Source organism: Chiloscyllium plagiosum, unplaced genomic scaffold (assembly GCF_037043375.1).
Source record: "Chiloscyllium plagiosum isolate Xiang-an unplaced genomic scaffold, Cpla_swu_hap1 HiC_scaffold_45, whole genome shotgun sequence".
NCBI classification, from domain to species: Eukaryota; Metazoa; Chordata; class Chondrichthyes; order Orectolobiformes; family Hemiscylliidae; genus Chiloscyllium; species Chiloscyllium plagiosum.
This window is the reverse complement of record NW_028270183.1, coordinates 38,442,393-38,463,953: the sequence shown is the minus strand read 5'-3', so window position 1 is coordinate 38,463,953 and position 21,561 is coordinate 38,442,393. Positions and strand designations below refer to the sequence as shown.

General features: G+C 39.4%; 1 protein-coding gene across 5 annotated transcripts in view; it reads right to left on the bottom strand.

Moving 5' to 3' along the window:
• LOC122552150 (pre-B-cell leukemia transcription factor 1-like) overlaps nt 1-20,194 on the bottom strand; it is a 621,501-nt gene extending 601,307 nt beyond the window's left edge. For 2 of the 5 annotated variants that reach the window (XM_087983510.1, XM_043694655.2), the window contains exons 1-2: nt 19,598-20,193; nt 14,037-14,110 (exon numbers count right to left, since the gene is read on the bottom strand). In XM_087983510.1, the coding sequence (XP_087839636.1) occupies nt 14,037-14,110; nt 19,598-19,776 (253 nt within the window). In that variant the 5' untranslated portion in view covers nt 19,777-20,193. Of the gene's footprint in view, nt 1-14,036; nt 14,111-14,293; nt 14,415-19,597 lie in introns of those variants that run through there. The other 3 variants (XM_043694652.2, XM_087983511.1, XM_087983509.1) reach the window with 3 other exon arrangements.
• Nucleotides 20,195-21,561: the final 1,367 nt, after the last annotated feature.

Genomic DNA, 21,561 nt, shown 5'->3' with positions numbered 1-21,561 from the left:
TTAAATTATTGTGGGCGGCACGGTGGCACAGTGGTTAGCACTACTGCCTCACAGCGTCAGAGATCCAGGTTCAATTCCCGCCTCAGGTGACTGTGTGGAGTTTGCACATTCTCCCAGTGTCTGCGTGGGTTTCCTCCTACAATCCAAAAATGTGCAGGTTAGATGAATTGGCCATGCTAAATTGCCCGTAGTGTTGGGTGAAGGGGTAAATGTAAGGGAATGGGTCTGGTGGGTTGCGCTTCGGCGGATCGGTGTGGACGTGTTGGGCCGAAGAGCCTGTTTCCACACTGTCAGTAATCTAATCTAATCAAAACCATGTTGACTGTCCCTAATCAAGATTCGGAGACGCCGGTGTTGGACCGGGGTGTACAAAGTTAAAAATCACACAACACCAGGTTTATAGTCCAACAGGTTTAATTGGAAGCACACTAGCTTTCGGAGCAACGCTCCTTCATCAGGTGATTGTCCTTCATCAGGTGATTGTGTGATTTTTATCTTTGTCCCTAATCAACTTATTCCTTTCTAGATGACTATAAATCCTATCTCTTATAACCCTTTTCCAACACTTTACCAACAATCGAAGGAAGGCTCACAGGTTTATAATTTCCAGAGTTGTCTCTACTCCACTTTGATCAACAAGGAGACAACATTTGGTACCATTCCGTCTACTGGCACTATTCCTGCAGACAATGACAACAAAGATCAAAGCGAATGGCTCGGCAATCTCCTCCCTGGCTTCCCAGAGAATCCTCAGATAAATCCCTAGGCTTCTTCCAAAACCTCAATCAAGTTAGTGAGGTAGGATTTCTCATGCATAAAGCCATGTTGACTATCCTAATTAGTTCTTGGCTTTCCAAATGTAAATCCTGTCCCTCAGAATCTCCAACAACTTACCCAATACTCACTGGTTGTAGTTCCCTGACTTTTCCTTGCCACCTTTCTTAAATAATGGCACATAAACCATCCTCCAATCTTTCAGCAACTCATCCTTCACTATCGATGATACAAGGGGCTCAGTAATCAGTTCTCTAGCTTCCCACAACATTGTGGGATACACCTGATCAGGTCCACAGGATTTATCCACCCTTATGCATTTTAAGACACCCAGCACCTCCTCCTGTAATTTGGACATTTTTCAAGATATCACTATTTATTTCTCCAAGTTCTTCAGTTTCTTCTCCATACTAAATACCAACAAATTACACATTCGGCATCTTGCCCATCTCCTGTTGTTCCAGGATGACCTTGTTTATTTTTTAACAGCCCTGTTCTCTCCCTTGTTTCTTTTCCCCTTTATATATTTGTAGCATCTCTATGGATTCTCCTTAACCCTTTTTGCCAAAGCTCTCTCATGTCCCCTTTTTACCCTCCTGACTTCCCTCGAGTTCGGTCCTACTATCCTTATGCTCCAAGGGATTCACCAGATCCCAGCTGTCTCCACCTGCCTTATGCCTCCTTTTTCTTGACCAGAGCCTCAATTTCTCTCATCCTCCGACATTCCCTATCTACCAGTCTTATAGGAACATACTGCCTCTGTACTCTCATCATCTCATTTTTGAAGGCCTCCCACTTTCCAACCACCCCCTTTTACCTGAGAATAGCATCTTTTGAAAGTGCTTGCCTAATAACATCAAAATTGGCCTTACTCTAATTTAGAACCTTTACATTTAGATCAGGACTATCCTTATCTTGAACTTTTTTTAAAAAACTAATAGAATTATGATCACTGGCTCCGAAACGCTCCCTAACACCTCAGTCACTTGCTCTGCCTTATTTCACAAGAATAGTTCAAGGTTTGCTTCTTCTCCAGTAAGTTTATCCACATACTTGGACACACATATTCCTTTCCTGAAGAAGGGCTCATGCCAGAAATGTCGATTCTCCTGCTCCTTGGATGCTGCCTGACCTGCTGCGCTTTTCCAGCAACACATTTTCAGCACACATATTCCTCTCCATCCAAGCGTTAAACACTGACAGTTCCAGTCTATACTTGGAAAGTTAAAATCCATTACTCTTACAGCCCTATCATTCTTACAGATCTCAGAGATCTCCTTACAAATTTGCTTCTCAATATCCCAGTGACTATTGGGGCCCTATAGTACAATCCCAATAAGGAGATCATCCTTTTCTTATTTCTCAGTTCTATCTAAACTTCACTGAATGCAATCCCAGGAATATCCTCCCCAAATATTAGAATAGGTAAAACTTGGAGGGATGTGGGCCAAGCACACAGGGAAGTGGGATTCCTTTAGGTTTGGGACCATCGAAGTGGACTACTTGGACTGAAGGGTCTGTCTCTATGACTCCATGACCTGAAAATGTTGAATGTTCTTTTCTCTCCACAGTTGATGCCAGGTCTGCTGAATATCGACAGAATTTCAGTTTTTCTTTCAGATTTCCACTATCAGTGTATCTTCTTAATATTAAACGCTTTAATTCTATTTTTCAACCACCCATAAAAGCTAAGTCGCTCTCCAGTTAAATCCATAGCTGGCACTATTGCAGAATTCATTAATTATGGTTTAACATTTTATCGACACAAAACACCCACAGACAGCAAAGCTCAAATTATTTAATAATTAAGGGCAGTCTGGAGGAATCTGCGGCACGGTGGCTCACTGGTTAGCATTGCTGCCTCACAGTGCCAGGGTCCCAGGTTCGATTCTGGCCTTGGACGACTGTGCAAACTCCACACAGACATTCTCCCCGTCTCTGCGTGGGTTTCCTACGGGTGCTCCGGTTTCCTCCCACAATCCAAAGATGTGCAGGTCAGGTGAATTGGCCACGCTAAATTGCCCATAGTGTTAGATGCATTAGCCAGAGGGAAATGGGTCTGGATGGGTTGCTCTTTGGAGGGTCGGTGTGGACTTGTTGGGCCGAAGGGCCTGTTTCCACACTAATCTAAAACATCACAAACTTCATGGCTGCTCAATGTTTCTGAACAGTTTTAAGCTTTTCACTGTCAATTTTGGATTGTTTACAAAAATTGTCCATCATTCTACAGTGTTCTTAAAATGTAAGCTAGTACTGATACAAATAGTTTGTTTAAAAATGTAATGAAAACTATGATATATCATTCAATACCAGTGATTAGTTTCATTTTTCAGTCTACTACATTTGTTCAAAGTGGGTAAAATTAGTCTTATGTACAGAACTCAATCTAACAGACTATATCTTTTGAGTGCAAGCCTTTATACCACAAGACCCTAAAAAGTAGGAACAGGAACAGGGGTAGGTCATTCAGCCACACAAATCTGCACACCCATTCAATAGGATCATGGCTGAGTCTGGTTGATAGCCAATATACTCTGGACAGTTTTATTTTTGAACGAGGCAACTCCATTGAACACTAGATGTACTGAATCTGTATATGTAACGTACCTATAAAATGTGATGAAAAATTAAAGTGACCACAATGCAGAAAAACATGCGCAGTTGGATACAGTATGGAGAGTTGAAAAGGAGGAGGCAATCACCCAAATGCAGAGACTTGAGATTCAAACTTCAGAAACTCATGGTAATTTTAGTAACCAACTGCCACTTTATTAAAGTTATTAGTATTTGACCAACTTTCCTCTCAAAATTCCCTTTCCTAAGAAAACAAATTCTAAGATACATACACAGATGAAATCTACTAATTGGACTTATGTCACTACACATAGTTTTCTACAAAAGTATGAACCCTATTTCAACAGTGGGAGTGATTGTTGTGGCACAGGGAAGGATGGTGAGATATTCGCTGCATCGAAGTCAGGAGCTCAGAGTCCAATGTCCCACCATATGATGTGTTTATAGTGCGACCAAACATGTAATTCTTTCCAGAATATACCAATGGTAGGCAGTAAAAGCAGAAGACATTCTTGGTCATCCATGTAATAGAAAAAACAGAAGCTTTTACAATTACTACCTATAACTCCCAGCAACATGTATGTAAAACTGTATGTTGCCACATCAACTCTGGCTCCTTCCTTCACTGATCAGCTCACATCAATATCAACATCAATGTCAAATGTCAAATTTATGAAGTAGCAAAGTTGAAAAGTAGTGTTAAATATAAATGCAAATACCTTTTTCCATACAGCATCTCTACTCCAAGGTATCCAAATGTTACAGACTACATCAAATGTCATAGTTGCACTACAGGTCATGTTTAAATCAGAATTTCCACTCATGTGCATGCATTTCAAGTTGCTGACACCAACGGATCTTTGAACTTCAAATCAGAATTGATTGATTCATGAGGTAACAGCCCCTTCAAAGTCAGCTTCAAAAGGTCAATTTCAAAAGTCTCAGGCCATGCCAGACAGTTTGGACACAACTTTCCCTAATCTTTAGAAAGCAAATTTAATCATGAAGGTTTGTTGTCTGTGCATAAGACATAAATATCTATACATATTATGAGACATAGGTTACTGCATTCGCAAACAACACCTCAATGTTAGTCTACAAGTTACACATTATTTTGTGATGCACACAACTTCAAAGTGTCATTAAAGTTCCCACAACCTCTTTTTTCAACTTAAAAGTATCCTAAACGAAAATACTTGGCTATACAAGCAAAGTAGGCCATCATCCAACTTTCAAAATGACAGCATACACAGTAATGTGTCTAAATACCATTGAAAAGCCTCAACAATACCACCCCTAACTTTTAACAGTTATATTAATAGTGTCACTTGACCCAACAAATCACAGCTCATTCCAAAACCCTTTGCCTTACTGAAGACAGCTACCAACTCCTGTTCTACCAAAGGCAGCTCACGTCCTGTCAAAATCCACCAATGTTGCAAATTTTAATCAAGCCAATACACAATTACTAACCAACTTGAGTTGGCTTATTTGGCACAAATATAATGTGCCAAATAAAGTGCACTTAAAACTAAGGAGCATGAATGGCAAGTAAAAAAGTACTCTCATTGTAACTTAACATTCTGGTTCAGCAAGAAAGCAAAAATTAATTTGAAATCTTGCTGAGTACGATATTTAGAAATGCCCTGGTCTTCACAGAAATACACTATTTTAGGTCACAATATTCAATATATTTTGTGACAAAGTCACATTCTAGTGAGTTTTTAGTATAACAAATTGCCCTTCAAATCCAAGCTACTCAGTCCTACTTGCATTTCATATTTGATGGTTTCTTCTGATTGCTAATTTTCAAATGCCAGGCTCAGACAATAGTGCACAAGATTAGAGATCTATTGATTGAATACCAATACTAAATCAGAACACCAAAATCTATTCTAGCAACCTGAAATGTATTAAAATTAATAAGAATGTGAATTTAATAATTATGCACTCTCTGAAACTCCACACAACATATAACGCTTTCCACAAATGGACACTTGAACAGTAACTGAGGTCACGAAGGCAGTTAATTTGAAATAAAATGGATCATTAGAATTTCACATCCACTGTAAGACAGAAGAGGGAAGTTCCACAATTTCACATGTCCAGCAAAGGTTCCCTATGCAGGTCACCTGAAAGGAACACTGGAACAGGAGTAGACCACTCAGCCTGCCAAGCCACTCAATACAATCATGGCTGATCAAGCACTTCAATGCCTTTTACTACCCCATCCACAGAACTCTGTCCACCATTGATAATCACAAATGTATCAACCTCTATCTTAAGCATACGAAAGAAAGGGCTTCCATAGCACTCTGTGGTTTGAGAATTCCAGAGGTTAACAACTGATCAAGTAAAAACATTTCACCTCATCTCAGTCCTAAATTGTGCCCCTGGTTCTAGACTCCTAATCGGGGGAACATCTTATCTGCATATGCCTTGTCTACTCTCTTAAGTTATTTCTAAATTTCAATGAAACTGTGGAGAACACCAGGCTATCTTGTCCAATTTACCTTCATAAATCAGTCCTGCCAAAGACCTACTGATGATAGTTCTTCACCTAAACACAATCCAGTAAACTTTAAACATTTTTTAAAAAGTTTCTAAAGTTTATCTAGAATGAGATGGAGGAGAATGGAACATTTGAAAATCTTTACAACAAATTCAGCTACTTTGCCTTTAATAGTATAGTACAATATTGGTACACAATATGGTTGAACACTAAACCAACTAAAGGGATCTAATTAATATAAAATCACGACACTTAATACAAAAAAATTATTTTTATAATTAAAATACTGTCCTCTTTTCACTTTATACATTAATGATCTGGAGGCATTCTGGCTAGGTTTGTAGATGATACAAAGACAGGTGGAGGGGCAGGTAGCATTGAGAAGGCCAGAGGCTGTGGGCAGAGAAGTGGCAGATGAAATACAATGTGGGAAAAGCGAGGTGTCATGCACTTTTGGGGGAAGAAGAGAGGCATGGACTATTTTCTAAATGGGAAGAAAATTCAGAAACCTTAAGTACAAAAGGGACTTGGGAGTCGAAGACCAGGTTTCTCTTAAGGTAAACTTGCAGGTTGATTGGTAGTTAGGTTGTCATCATCTCAGAGGACTATATTTCAAAAGCAGGGATGCACTTCTGAAGCTATAAAAGGCTCTGGTCAGACGACATTTAGAGTCTTGTGAGCAGTTCTGGGCCGCATATCTCAGGAAGGATGAATTGGCCCTGGAGCGGGTCCAGAGGTTCTTCATGAAAATGATCCCAGGAATTAAAGGCTTAAAATGTGAGGAACATTTGAGGACTCAGACTATACTCGGAGTTTAGAAGGATATGGGGGGGATCTGATTGAAACTTACAAAATACTGAACCAGCCTGGACACAGCGAACATTGGGAAGATGTTTTCATTGACAGGTGAGACAAGGACCCAAGGGAAGGGAAGCCTTAGAGTCAAGGGAAGACCCTCGAGAACAGAGATAAGGAGAAACTTCTTTAGCCAAGGAGTGCTGAATCTGTGGAATTCATTGCCACAGAAGGCTATGGAGACCAGGTTATTGAGTATATTTAAGACAGAGATAGATAAGTTCTTCATTGCGGACCAAAGGTTACAGGAAGAAAGCAGGAAAATGGGGCTGAAAAACCTATTAGCCATGGTAGAGCAGACCGAATGGGCTGAATAGCCTAATTTCTGCTCTTGTTATGGTCATTATGCAGGGCAACAGTCAGGCATGGCATTGTTGTAGGCACCTTTGGGCACAGTGGTTTTCTATATTAAAAAAAGCCCAGTGAAGAACCTGCAGCTAGAAGCCTGATATTCTCAATTAGCTCAAGAATATCAGTAGTAGTAGTATCCTACCTTTGAGGCAGAGCTCCAGTTCAAGTCCAACCTGCTCCAGAGGTATGCTGTAATATTTTTGGAACAGGTTAAAAAAAAAAACTTTGGCTCCTATAGGTGTGATCCAGCCCAGAGCTGCCCTAAATAAATTTGGTTATTATTTGAAATACATATATATAGTAATGAATTGCAAGAGGAAAGTAAATATACTATAGACAAGTTTCCATATGATACAAACTGGTGGGAAGGGAAATGGTGAGCATGACACAATGATTATGGAAAGGGATATAGAAAGGTGGACAAAGATTTGGCAGATGGAATATCATGTGGGAAAATGTGAGGTTATCCATTTTTGCAGGAAAAATAGAGGAACCAAATATTACTTAAATGGAGAACAAATGTAGTTGGTGACAGAATAGAAGGCTCAAAGACAGAAGTGGGAAGTGGAGTGTGGACCCTGTGGAGATCAGAGAGGTGCTAAGTCAACATTTCTCATCAGTTTCACTCAGGAAAAGGAGAATATTGTTGAGGAGAAGAATGAGGTACGAGATATTAGACTAGAAAGGATCGAGATTAGTTACGAACAGGCGTTATCAATTCTGGAAGGACAGAAAGTAGACAAGTCCCGTGGGCCGGATGGGATTTATCCGAGAATTCTCTGGGAAGCTAGGGAGGAGATATCAGAGCCTTTGGCTTTGATATTTGAGTCGTCATTGTCTACAGGTTTGGTACCAGAGGACTGAAGGATTGCAAATTTTGTGCCCTTGTTCAAGAAGGGCAGTGAAGATGACCCAGGTAATTATAGACCAGTGAGCCTTACTTCTGTTTAGGAAAGATTTTGGAAAGGATTATAAGAGATAAGATTTATAATCATCCAGCAAGCAACAATTTGATTTCAGATAGTCAACATGGTTTCGTCAAGGGCAGGTCGTGTCTCACAAACCTCACTGAGTTTGTTGAGAAGGTGACCGAGCATGTAGATGAGGATAGGGCAGTTGACATGATATACATGGACTTCAATAAAGCCTTTGATAATGTTCCACATGGTAGGTTGTTGAAGAAAATGCAGAGGCATGGAATGGAGTGTGATTTAGCAGTTTGGATTAGAAACTGGTTTTCTGAAAGAAGGCAGCAAATGGTAGTTGATGGAAAATATTCAGTCTGGATTCCAGTTACTAGTGGTGCGCCACAAGGATCTGTGTTATGACCACTGCTGTTTGTCATTTTTATAAATGACTTAGACACAGGCATAGGTGGATGGATTAGTAAATTTGCAGATGACAATAAAGTCGGTGGAGTAGTGGACAGTGTGGAAGAATGTTACAGGTTGCAGGGGGACTTGGATAAACTGCAGAATTGGGCTGAGAGGTGACAAATGGAGTTCAATGCAGCTAAATGTGAGGTGATGCACTTTGTGAAGAATAATAGGAAGGCAGAGTACTGGGTAAATGGAAAGATTCTTGGTAGTGTGGATGTGCAGAGGGATCTTAGGAGTCCATGTACATAGATCACGGAAAGTTGCCACTTAATAGTAGCGCTATTAAGAAGGCATATGCTGTGTTAGGTATTATTGGTAGAGGGATTGAGTTCCAGAGCCGCAATATCATGCTGCAACTATACAAAATGCGGCCACACTTAGAATATTGTGTACAGTTCTGGTCCCCATATTTTGGGAAGGATGTGGAAGCATTGGAGAAGGTGCAGAGGAGATTTACCAGGATATTGCCTGGTCTGGGGGAAGGTCTTATGAGGAAAGGCTGAGAGACTTGAACCTGTCAAGAAGAAGGCTAAGAGGGGATTTGATAGAGACATACAAGATGATCAGAGGATTAGATAGGGTTGACAGTGAAAGTCTTTTTCCTAGGATGATGACATCAGCGTGTACAATGGGGCATAACTACAAATTGAGGGATGATAGATTTAGGACAGATGTCAGAGGCAGGTTCTTTACGCAGAGAGTGATAAGAGTGTGGAATGCCCTACCTGCTAATGTAGTCAACTCAGCCACAGTAGGGAGATTTAAACAATCCTTAGATAAGCACATGGATGATTTTGGGATAGTGTAGGGGGACGAGTGGAGAATAGTTCACAGGTCAGCGCAACATCGAGGGCTGAAGGGCCTGTTCTGCGCTGTACTGTTCTATATTCTATTTGAGAGCTCTTGCACTTGAATCACAAAAAGTTAGCATATACATTCAGCAGGTAATAGGGAAGGCAATCAGAATTGTAGAATATGGAAGAAGTCCTTTGACCCCTTGTGTCAAATGCAATGTTGATGCTTATTTCAGAGGGAGAAGAGTACAAAAACAGGGAGGATTACTAAACAAGACACTAGTCAAACCATAGCTGAAATATTGTAAACTCTCATGGTCTTCTTACCCAAATTGACAGGTATGACCTGTACATAAAGGCAGGATAAATCCAACTCAGCCAACTACCATCCCATCAGCCTACCCTCAATCATCAGTGAAGTGATTGAAGGCGTCACCAATGGTGCTATCAAGCAGCACCTACTCAGCATTAACAGCACAGTGATATCCAATTTGGGTTCCACCAGGGCTACTGGGCTCATGACCTCATTATAGCCTTGGTTCAAACATGGGCAAGAGAGCTGAATTTCAAAAGGTGAGCGGAGTGACAGACCTTGGCATCAAGGCTGAATTTGACCAAGTGTAACATCAAGAAGTTCCAGCAAAACTGGAAATCGGGTATCGGGGCAAATTCTCAATTGTTAGAGTAATACCTGACACATAGGAAGATGGTCATGGTTGTTGGAGGTCAATCATCTTAGGTCTAGGACATTTCTGCAGAAGTTTTTCAGGAACCAAGGTCCTAGGCCCAAACACCTTCAGCTGCTTCATCAATTACCTTCCCTCCATCATAAGGATGTGGGGATGATTATGGATGATTGCACAATGTTCAGCACCATTCGCGACTCCCCAGTTACTGAAGCAGTCCATGTTCAAATGCAACAAGATCTGGACAATCGCCAGGGTTGGCCAGACAAGTGGCAAATAACACACCATACAAATGCTAGGTAATAACCATCACCAATAACAGACAATCTAACCACAGCCCTTGGCTACCATCATGGAATTCCCCACTAACAACATCCTGGGGGTTATCGTTGACCAGAAGCTCAACTGGACTCACCACATTAACTTGCTCTTGGAGCTACTGTTTGAGGCTAGGAATACTGCAGCGAGTAACTCAGCTCCTCACTGCCCAGAGCTGTCCACCATCTACAAGGCACAAGTCAGAAGTGCGATGTAATACTTCCCACTTGCCTAGATGGGTACAACTCCAACAGTCAAGAAGTTTGACATCATCCAGGACAAAGCAGCCTGCTTGACTGGCACTACATCCACTCTCTTCAGCAATGACACTCAGTAGCAAATGTGTACGATCTACAAGACGCACTACAGACATTCACCAAAGGTCATCAAACAACACCTTCCAAAGTCATGACCACTTCCATCTGGAAGTACAAGGGCAGATGTATGGGAACACCACCACTTTTAGGTTCCCCTCCAAGTTCCTTACTATCCTGACTTGGAAATGTGTCGTCATGCTTTCAGTGTCATCGGGTCAAAATCTTGGCATTCCCTCCCTAATAACACATGGGCCAACCCACAGCATGTGTTCAAGAAGGCAGCTAACCATCATCTTCTCAGGGGCAACTAGGGACAGGCAATAAATGGTAGCTAGCTAGTGATGCCCACATTGAACAAATGAATAAACATAAAGACAGACATACTAGCAGTGCAGAAAGTCCAGAGAATGTTCACCAACTTGATTCCAGGTATGAAAAGAGACTGTTTTATGAGAAAAGATTGAATAAACTCATTGGAGTTTAGGAAAATGAGAGATGGCTTTATTGAAATACATAACATCCTTGGGGGACTTCACAGGGTAGTTGCGGAAAAATTGTTTCCTTTTGTGGGAGAGTCTAGAACCAGAGGGCAGAATAAGGTGTCGCCTATTTAACACAGATGAGGAGAAATTTCTTCTAAGTCAGTAGTGAATCTGTGGAATTCTTTACCACAAGAAGCTGTCAAGGTTTGGTTGTTAAATAATTTCAAGACTGAGATACACTGATTTTTAATCAGTTAAGGAATCAATGGTTTGGGGATAAGGCAGAATAGTGACGATTATCTGATCAGCCACGTACTTAAATGGCACAGCAGACTCGATGGGCTGAGCGACCTCCTTCAGCTCCTACATCTTATGATCTTATCTAAAACTGTGTCGCTCAGTGACAAAATCTGGGATCTTTCTGGTTTTAATGATTCAATACCACAGTTGGAATTGTGTAGATTTGTCAGCATTCAAGAAAATAAAAAATAAGGTTGCCATTTTGAACAGAGACCATTCATTCAAACATTCTAATAAACCTCCTGCATAGTTCTAACATCTTTGGTTTTCCTTTTAGATTGCTAGGATCCCTTATTATCAATCTTATACAGCAGTACTGCTCAACATGCAAGTACACGCAACTTACTGTAAGACTTTTTAAAATCGCATGTGAATTCTGTGCTCACCAATGTGGTAGATATCAATGCCAGAAAATTGAGCACATTTTCTCCATCCATTTCCAGCATCAAGCATTCTTGATCTCTGTACAGTAACAGTGAAACTCTTTAACTTAGTTTGAATAGTGTGTCTTAGTTTCAAATTCAAATATACATGCCCTTCTGTTCCATAAACAGTTTTCCCACTTATACCAGCCATGAGCAAAATGCCAATTAGTGCAGAATAAAAGTTGCTGCTTACTGTACAATCAGCTTCGTCAGGAACTAGCTTCAAAACTATCGAAAACACATTTCACATCACATTCTTGCAGCAATCTGACACAGTGACAAGTAGTGAAAGGGACTAAAGTCCATCCATTGCATGAAACTTAATTCTCTTTTCAGGTTGAGAATCAGTTGAAACCAGCAGAAGAACATCAAAATGGTTAGAGAAATTATTTTAGTAAAGACGCTAACTACAAAAATATTCCTTGCACTAAAATAAAAAACTAACTGAGCTTTGCTTTGTCATGGCCAGCATTGGGATGACTTCGCACAGGCTGGCCACAACCCATTTTCAATTGAGCCAGTTAGGCTGAATAATAAAGACATGGATCACATCATATTCCATTCATCTGAAGGTTGGTTTTATATATATGATCAGTAAAAAATACTGTATGACACTGGAACTAAAAGACAATGGTAAAACTCTGAGATTTCCATTTCCTCCACCAGAATTTTTCAAAAATTTAGTATTGGTGAAACTATCAGATGTACAGATTTCCTGACGACTGCAAGCTGCCACAATTGAAGGTGATGCAACATTTCAGCAATTGTTCCAGCTTTTCAGTTTACTGATGAAGGTGTGGGAAAACTAAATCAGTTTGGTCCAGAATGTGTAATTTCTGCAGCAGAAAATCACTTATTTTGTTGTTTCATTTTATTAAACTAAATGCTTTTACTTCAAGACATCCGGTCGTATTTCACAGTGTACAAGTCTATTCCATACTGTAAATGACTAAATTCAAACATCTGAAAAAAATGAAATGAAGCAATGAGTAGCTCCAATACCATACTAATACAACACAGCAAAAATACAAAAAGCTACATATTGATTGAAATAAAGGCACATCCATATGTTTTGAAAACAAAAGAATTCCAGTCTGATATCGTACCCAAATAGACTCTTGCAAAAAAAAATCCACAAACTTTTACAGTTATTTCTGCAGTAGTCCTTACAAATCTCCTCATACAACTCATCAAGTATAGCATAAATTAATTTTCTGAGCCTAAGACATGCAGATCTCAGCTACATTTACCCCAAATTTTGCAATTTGTTGACATTCTTCCCAAAATAGGCTTTAGATTATACGTATTTAGGTTGAAGTGAGTTCACCTGAAACTCTCCTGCAAAAAATTCAAATGTGAATTGTGACCACATCTTTAGATATTTTTGACTGTAAATAAATGATTAATTCTCATTTTGTTTATTTTAGCAGCATAGTTAATCTATATTATTCTCAAATACTGTCTCAGATCACACTTCGTAAGATATGGAGAAAAATATTCGCCTCGAGGATAGCAGTTATTCTCTTTAAACCATTTTTTTTTAAAAAACCATGGTCTTTTAAACTCTTTAAACAACGCCTGAGAACAGCAATTCAACCGCCTTTATTTTGGCTCCAACCCCAAACTAATAAAAAAGACTTCTCCGTAGGCTCATTAACAATCTTTAGAACAGATAAAAGGCCCAAACTTTGTGAAGTGATTGCTAATCGTCAGATAATAAAAGGAAACGGGAATGCTTTTGTCTTGACATTTCTGCTGCTATTGTGCTCTTGCAAAGCTCTGCCATTTTCAGCCTACCAATGCTTTTCTGGGTTCCACTTTCACACGTAATCATTTTACTGAAATTTTACTATTGCCAACATATGAAAGATCTACACAATTTTATTTACACCATTCTCGTTTTTATATAAATCACAAAATGCGTGTAACTCAATTCAACATAATTAAATTCAGAAGCCAACAAACTGAAAGTCGCAGTAGCACTTTTGCTCAAAACATTACTTTTCCCGATTTCGTCAAAATCACGTCGTTTGAAAAAAAATAAACCAAAGCCAAGGAAGACAAACCAAGATAAACAGCGAAAAATGCCAGATATCTGCTAAAGGGGCCATAAGTGGTGGTTCCGCCCCACTCGGGTTGACATATAGCTGGCGCCTGTCCGCCCCGGACTGCCAGGTTCTGATCGTATTAACATGGCGAGTTAGGGAGGTTCTGTCTCTCTGACTCGCGCATTCAGAAATGACTTTAAGCGGATTTGCTTAGACTGTACCTGTCTTTTCTTTGATTTCGCATAAAACACTGAAGAGAGCCGGTTTCATCCTATGACAGTTTAACGCGTGTTTTCTGCAAAAGTAATTAAAAGCATGTTAGGATCTCTTCCTACAAAGGATGAGAACAGCAAACGCCGAGTTCCCATCAGGCAAAACAATCAGAATCCGCAATATTTGGAAGATCACCAATGTAAAACATTTAAACTCAAAATAACAAATAAGCTTTCCCAGACAGTGCAACTGACAGCGACTGGACCTGAAAACATTCAGCAACGACTGGAAATGGCTCCCAAATTTCGCTTATATCCAAAGACATTAAAACACCTTGGACTCTAGGTGAAAATAGATCATAACTCAACACACTCCAAGCAGGCAAGACTACAAAAATCTATAAATTTCAACAAAAGCTGCAGCGAGCGCACAATGAGAAGTGTTTAACTGCCTAAAGGTCATTGTTGCTCGGTGACAACCTATTAGAGACGCAAAACACACTATATTGGCACGGAGTTGTTCTACACTAAAATATTAAATACTTTAAATCTTTATTCGCGTTTCTTATTATCTTAAATTTCCAAGGATGTGGACCTCATTTACCGCCTATAAAAGGTTAGCTTGTTATTTTCAAACATTTTCATCTCGTCAGTTAAGAGTTTCAAGTGTGTTAAATAAGTGGCAGCTAAGCTGATCCATTGCTTAAATCTATTTTCCTACATTACGGTCTACGTGTTCGTGTAGGTAACATTCGGGCTGAAGATCGCTACAGCGGTTTAGTAATTTTACACTAAATGAAAGACAATAGTTAAAACGTTTATAATAAAATTAAATCTTAGATGCGGGTTTGAAAGTTTAATACTCTGTAATCCAACATTTTAATTCGCCACACATCTTTAAAAGTATTCATTTAAAAGATTTGTCTTAACTGCGTACCGTTAACACCTTGAGTACTGGGTTTGAAACCCCTGAAATGCAAAGATACTCTTAACCAATTGGGATGCTGAAAATTAAATATCTCAATATCAGGATTCACAATATTTTTGAAGCAGAAAGTCGATTTTTAACTATATACCCAAAATCATGACCCTTCAATTAGAATCATTTGCCTGGTCTTTTATTTATCAAATTTTGAACGAACATTTTTCCCATAATTGATATTGCGGTTAATATAAAATCCCAGTACTCAAGCCCCCTTTCAAACCACTGCAATGCCTATGTTACAATAGTTCACATCAGTTAGCCCGCAGTCGAGTTTCAAACGGGTGCAACGCGGGGCACGTTTGGAAACTGATAGAAGAACGCTTACTGTTTACTGAAATTTTAACTGAAACTGTTAGATAACTAACGAAAGAATCAAGTACTCTATACTATCAGGACATTAAAATTTCATAAAAGCAAATAATTTCTAAACCATTATTGTCAATTAAGTTTAATTAAATGCTTAAAATGCAATTCATTAGGAAGCAATTGTCTATACCTAAGGCAGCTCTCTTGCATAACTACAGAGAGAACAAAGAATTAAATCAGAAATACCAACATTTTCGCCAAAGCAAATGCAAAAACATAATGACATTTACTATCTAAAGAAAAGCAGTTTCTGGAGAGTTTGAAAAGATGCCAATCATAATTTCAATGCTTCTAATGGTATTTTACAGTTTTGAAATACTGTAGTTTGAAAGCGAAACAGGTCAGACAAAAAACACTATTTACGCTTTTTGTTTCTCTTCAGAATTTTCACCAAAGACAAAACTTTAAGTAAATTAGAAGCTAAACAACCTAACAACCTATTTCGACAGTCAAGCTCAAAAATTACACTGCAGCTGTAAACTAAAATAATCTTGAAATCGGCCAGATTGTAAATCTGCTATTTCCAATTGCAATGTACAAAACAACTTCTAAAAGTGAAAATACAGGAATATTCAAAACGTCTTCCACTGAAACTTCTTAAAATGTTGCAACTAAAGGTGCTTGCAGTAGATTATCATTTTGCAAGACCAATCACCTCAGGTCAGTTGTGCATCACTCGTAAATCTCGTGGATCTACAAACATCCTCAGACAACGAATGCAACAGTACAAAGAATGTCAGTGTAAATAAACATGATAGATATACAGATAAATAAACATTAATTAATAAATAAACAATCCCAGCCCCAAGGGGGTGACCAAGAAAGCTAGCTGGATATCACACACAAGTGCTCCGCTCAGTTGATTGAAGGAAAACAGTTGTCAGCCACTGAAACTGGCCTAGTATTTACTCATTATTGTTGTTTTCCGTAAGTTAAGCAATATTAAAGTGAAGATACTGAAAATAAATAAGATGAGCTGTGGTAATTATATAGAAATAGGCTGGTGCATTTTAAATTTCAAGGTGAATTCAGTATGAAACGGGACTAAGCAGATTTATGGTAAATTTATGATGCTCAAATACACATCAAAATTGAAATATTTAATTCCTACTACACTACCACAAATAATGCCGTTTCTTCAGCACATTTCAGTTTAAGTACTTCAGCCAAAATTCTTTAAATAATGTGTACTTGATAATTCTCGGTTATAAATACTTAATTACAATGTGGTGAGACCTCTAAGCAAAACAAAATCATTGCTATCATGGAAGGGATAAAAATCAAGCCAACATATGCTGAAATAGAAGAGGCTTGTGCCAAATCTTTTAGGATCTTTCATGATCTCAACATGCAGAATTCAAAATAATTTTCAATACAATGTAATCAGATCAAGACAAAAACTTGTTTTTCACACAAACACAAAAGCAAGATAAAGCAGATAATCTTAAATCAAGTCACATATATATGTTGTTTAAGCAATGAAGATAATACATCTAACAGCTTATGGCAAGAAATTAAATACCTTATTCAAACATAGCCAATCATATAGACAAATCCAGGGAAATATTACATTTAAAATTAATGTTATACACTCCAAATGAAAGATCTAAGAATTTCCTTTTCTTGCAAAAAAAATGTCATTTTTGTTCAAGCGATATTTTATTGCTTAAGTACCTGAAATAAAGCAGGTCATTCAAAGAAGGTAACAGGAAACATAATCAACAATGTTTACATTTAAACCAATGTAAACAATCTAACTAGATACTACCCTAGAAATCAAGATAAATTCAGTCTGTGCCTTCCAAAAGCAATTGTAAAAAAAGTAAAATAATTGGTTTACGTTTACCAACTTGTTAAAAAAAACCTTTTGAAAACCTGAAATCCTATATTTACAGATTGATCTTAAGCCACAACACCATAGTTCACGATTTAGTCATAAAACTTACTTTAAAAATTAACCAGATTTGTAAATATTACAATACATCTGCTGGGTTAAGCCTGAGCTCAATATATTGTATAACATGGTTACATCTCATTAAATTAATTAGCTTTTAATAAATGACATTGTATATTTATAGCGTGGTAATACAACTCTCACTTTTCTAATGAAACAGAGTCAGAACAGTGGGTCTATGTCAAAGCTTCACTCATTTCACTTTGATCATAAGCTCCATTTCACTTCCCTTTCTCTAATCTCATAATCCATCCAGTCACAATGCTAATACTGACTGGCTTGATGACAAGTTAATGAATAGATTAATTATATGTTGATTAACATTTGTGATCAATTAATTAGTCTTTAAAAGTATATAGTCAACGGGCTTAAAGTGCAAAAAGAATTTATGGTTTCATTTGGTACCATTGTGCTCATTTAAATCATTGTGCACTTAGTATAAAATAGTACATTCCAATATGAACACAGACATAAATAGTGTTTTTCTAATAAAATGACCTAGCACTGCTATTCAAAAAAGCTCACTGGCAACTTTGTTTCTCTTACCTTAATTTAACTGATCCACCATTAAATCTATTTAACTTAATTTGAAATGAGTGGCAGTGACAGCATCAAATTTGGCATTTTGGACAACCTGCAATTTCGATGCACAAATCCACAATATAGCCAAAACCAAGAAAGATTATAACTACTTAATTATTCACAATTCATTTTCCTGCTGTTCATAACTGCCACAAAACACAGTGAGTGAAACAGAAAATGGGGGAAATATGCATCAGCAAACATATGTTTTAATGTATGGGCTGAGCTAATTTAGTCAGGTGGTCCAAATTTCTTTCATATTCACATTACTTCTTCAAAACATTCAGCAATATGCTCAGAATGAAATGACATCAAAAGTAAAGATCTAAATCACTGTTTCACTATTGGAAAAATATACTTAAATACTAAGTGAAAAATAATTCATATATAAGAGTACAGCCAATGTAGATGATTTTTAAAGTAAGTTAAATTGTCATTATCTGTTCCAATAATCAGAAATATTAATGGCTGTTTCATTTCAGGCTGTAGAGGGCATCGAAAGGTTTGAGAGTACATAAGGACATTCCGTACAAAACTCAAAGCTAAATTCACTCCACCACAAAACCTTTCAATTTAACCAAAATAATCAGCTCACTGCAGTAAGCAACTTACTCAGTTTCTTCCAACTGCAAACAAATTACAGTTGCCAAGACTGCATCTTGAAGAAACTTTTTACTCTTGTTGTATTCACTTTCTTTCAATCCCTTGGGAATTCTGTACAAGCTACATTTTATCTGACAATCCATTTACTTGCAACTCCAAGCAATTTTTATATCACAAAACACTACCAATTGCTGAAGATACTGCTTGCCTGCTGCTATCTTCCTTCTCACTAACCCGTTAGACAATTTGATTAAAAGGTCAAAAGGTACATTAGTCAAATAGAAATTTAATTAGCATTTGGCTAAACATTTTAGTTATGGATCTAACTGCACCCAATAACCACCCCCTCCAAGCAATGTGAACATTTTAGTGCCCCTCTTTAATTAAAGGTGGATCTAAAATCACAATGAAAGCCGACATCATCCCTTCCACTCCTGTATAAGTGGGATAACTGGGATTTACTTTTGGTTATTATTTAGAAACTGGTTTTGATGTTGAAGGAGCCAAAAATGAGTCCCGAATGATAAATACAATAAATTGAAAGGGCTTTTCATTCACAAGCTTTTGGATATTGGTGGAGTAGGGATGGAGGGGACAGGCAATATTAATGGAACCAGGTTTTTTTGTACAAAGCATAACTGCAACCATCTAAATGTAAATCATTGTGTGAAAGTCAGACTGCAAGGTCCTTCATGTTGGGGGTTGGGTGGTAATGATCTCTCTCATTCCTCACTCAGAAAATAAAGTGATCGTGGAATTAACAGCAAATACAGATTTCTGCAAAAAATGCAGCTTTGACCAGCACACGCACATACAACAAAGTAGAATGGATAAAAGTTGAAACCCGACTTAAAGGATTGAGGAAGCAAACTTTCTTATTTTGTTTCTAGGGGGATGCTGTTTTGATTTCGGGTGGCTTGGCGGAGTGAGGTTGGAGAGAGAAGAGAATGTGGATTTATTTGTGTGATGTATGCTTGTTTAAACTGGCTCCTAAAGTTGGAAAGGCGGCGGTGGGGAGTGGTAGGGAGAACAAGGCTGTGGGAGAGAAGGGGATGGGGTGTGAAAAGAGTGTGTACTGACCTGGCCTGAGCCTCGTCCAGGCTCTGGTCAGTGATGGTCATGATCTGCTGCAGGATGTCTCCGATGTCTTGTTTCCGTCCCTCGGGGTCGCCTCCGTCCGCCTGAGAATGAGGAGGGAGCGAGTGTACCGCCAGAGCCACCCCGGGGTGAGGCTGCAGCAGCCGGGACTGGTCCTCCATCACACACCGGCCACAAAAATGAAAAAAAATTCTCTCACACGCGCGCACACACACACACAAAAGACCCTGACTGAGTGGCCAGATGGAGTGAAGAGGGAGAGAAGGGAAATGGAATAAATAATTTGAAAAAAAAATTAAAAACTCTGCTCCCTTCTTGAGATGTCACTGGTCTTTTTGTTTTAAATCCAGTCAAATATGATCTTTTTTTTCTCCCTCTCTCTTTCTTTCTTTCTTAGTAATAAATCGGACCTCCTCCGGGGGCTGACTCGCCCAACACCAAGTCGAACGTTGCAGCGATTTGAATTTTAACCGTCGCCGCCACGACTCGACAACCCCCTCCCTCTCGCTCGTTCGCTCGCGACTGTTTTGACGGCACTCGAACTGCAGCTGGAGAGAGGGTGAAAAGAGAGAGAGAAAGATGCGCTCCAGCGCCTCCCTGTCCCCGACACCCCTCACATTCTCTCACCCCATTGGTCAATCCGTTGCTACGAGTGACGGCCCGAATGCTTTCCCACCCCTCTCTCCCCCCTCTCCATTGGATGGTTCCGCCGGGCTCGGCTTTGATGGACAGCTTATCCACAGACTCGTGCACAGGTGGGTTGGTTGTGGGAGGAGAGGATTTTGGGGGAGGGGAAGAGAAGGGATGACTGTTTTTGTCCGCCCCTTCACCCTGACCCAAGCCCCGCCCTTCCCACGCCTTCCTCCCCAAAGGCCCGCACTTCCTCCTCCCACCCTCACGCACGCATACAGCCGGCGCGCTACGCTGATTGACAGCGGGCTCGCTGCTAGGAGACGGGCGGCGTGAGCCTGTCTAGTCCGCCGGGATTGGCGGTCGCCTCGTGATGATCCACCCCCTCTTGCATAGCCTCTGGTGGGCTTGATGCCTTCCAAACTGAGTGAGTGGCAGGTTGAGAGAATGTGTGGGGGTTTGAGTGATGGTTTATGAAAAATAAGCTTTTGACTGACGTGTGCATATTTTAGTGACAAAATGAGACAGAAGAGTTTTATTAATTTAAAGCTAGCAATTGGCAGAGAATATTATCGAGTCAGAATGGAAAGAGGCTGTTGAGCTTATGTGTTATCACTGGCCGTCAAATAATCTTTTTCTTGTCTACTTGTGATGGGTACTCCCTTACCTTGTGACCCCTCCTAAATGCATACTTTTCAAGATTAAATTCCATTTGCCGCTATTCGATATGGTCCTCTAATGTAAAGCAATCTTCACTAACACCAATGTTCATGACATCACATCTAGAAAGGGAATTAACTACTTTAATCTAAATCTTAATCTACTTAAATCCCATTTTTGAGCACGTGGCCCAAAGCCTTATAGCCAGTTATCTTAACGAACCTCTTCTGAAGTGCTTGACAAGTGCTTGGGGCAGGTGGAACTTGACCCTGGAATCTTCAGGCCCAGGGCTAGGTGCACTACCACTGAACCAAGAGACCTAGCCAATAGACGTGTATGCAATAGCATTTCAAGTGCTCATCCAAATAGTTCTTAACTATCTCAAAATAATGTGGGTGGCATGGTGGCACAGTGGTTAGCACTGCTGCCTCAGCGCCAGAGACCTGGGTTCAATTCCTTGCCTCAGACGACTGACTGTGTGGAGTTTGCACATTCTCCCTGTGTCTGCATGGGTTTCCTCTGGGTGCTCCAGTTTCCTCCCACAATCCAAAAATGTGCAGGTTAGGCTAATTGGCCATAGTGTTAGGTGTAGGGGAATGGATCTGGGTGGGTTGTGCTTCAGCAGATCGGTGTGGACTTGTTGGGCTGAAGGGCCT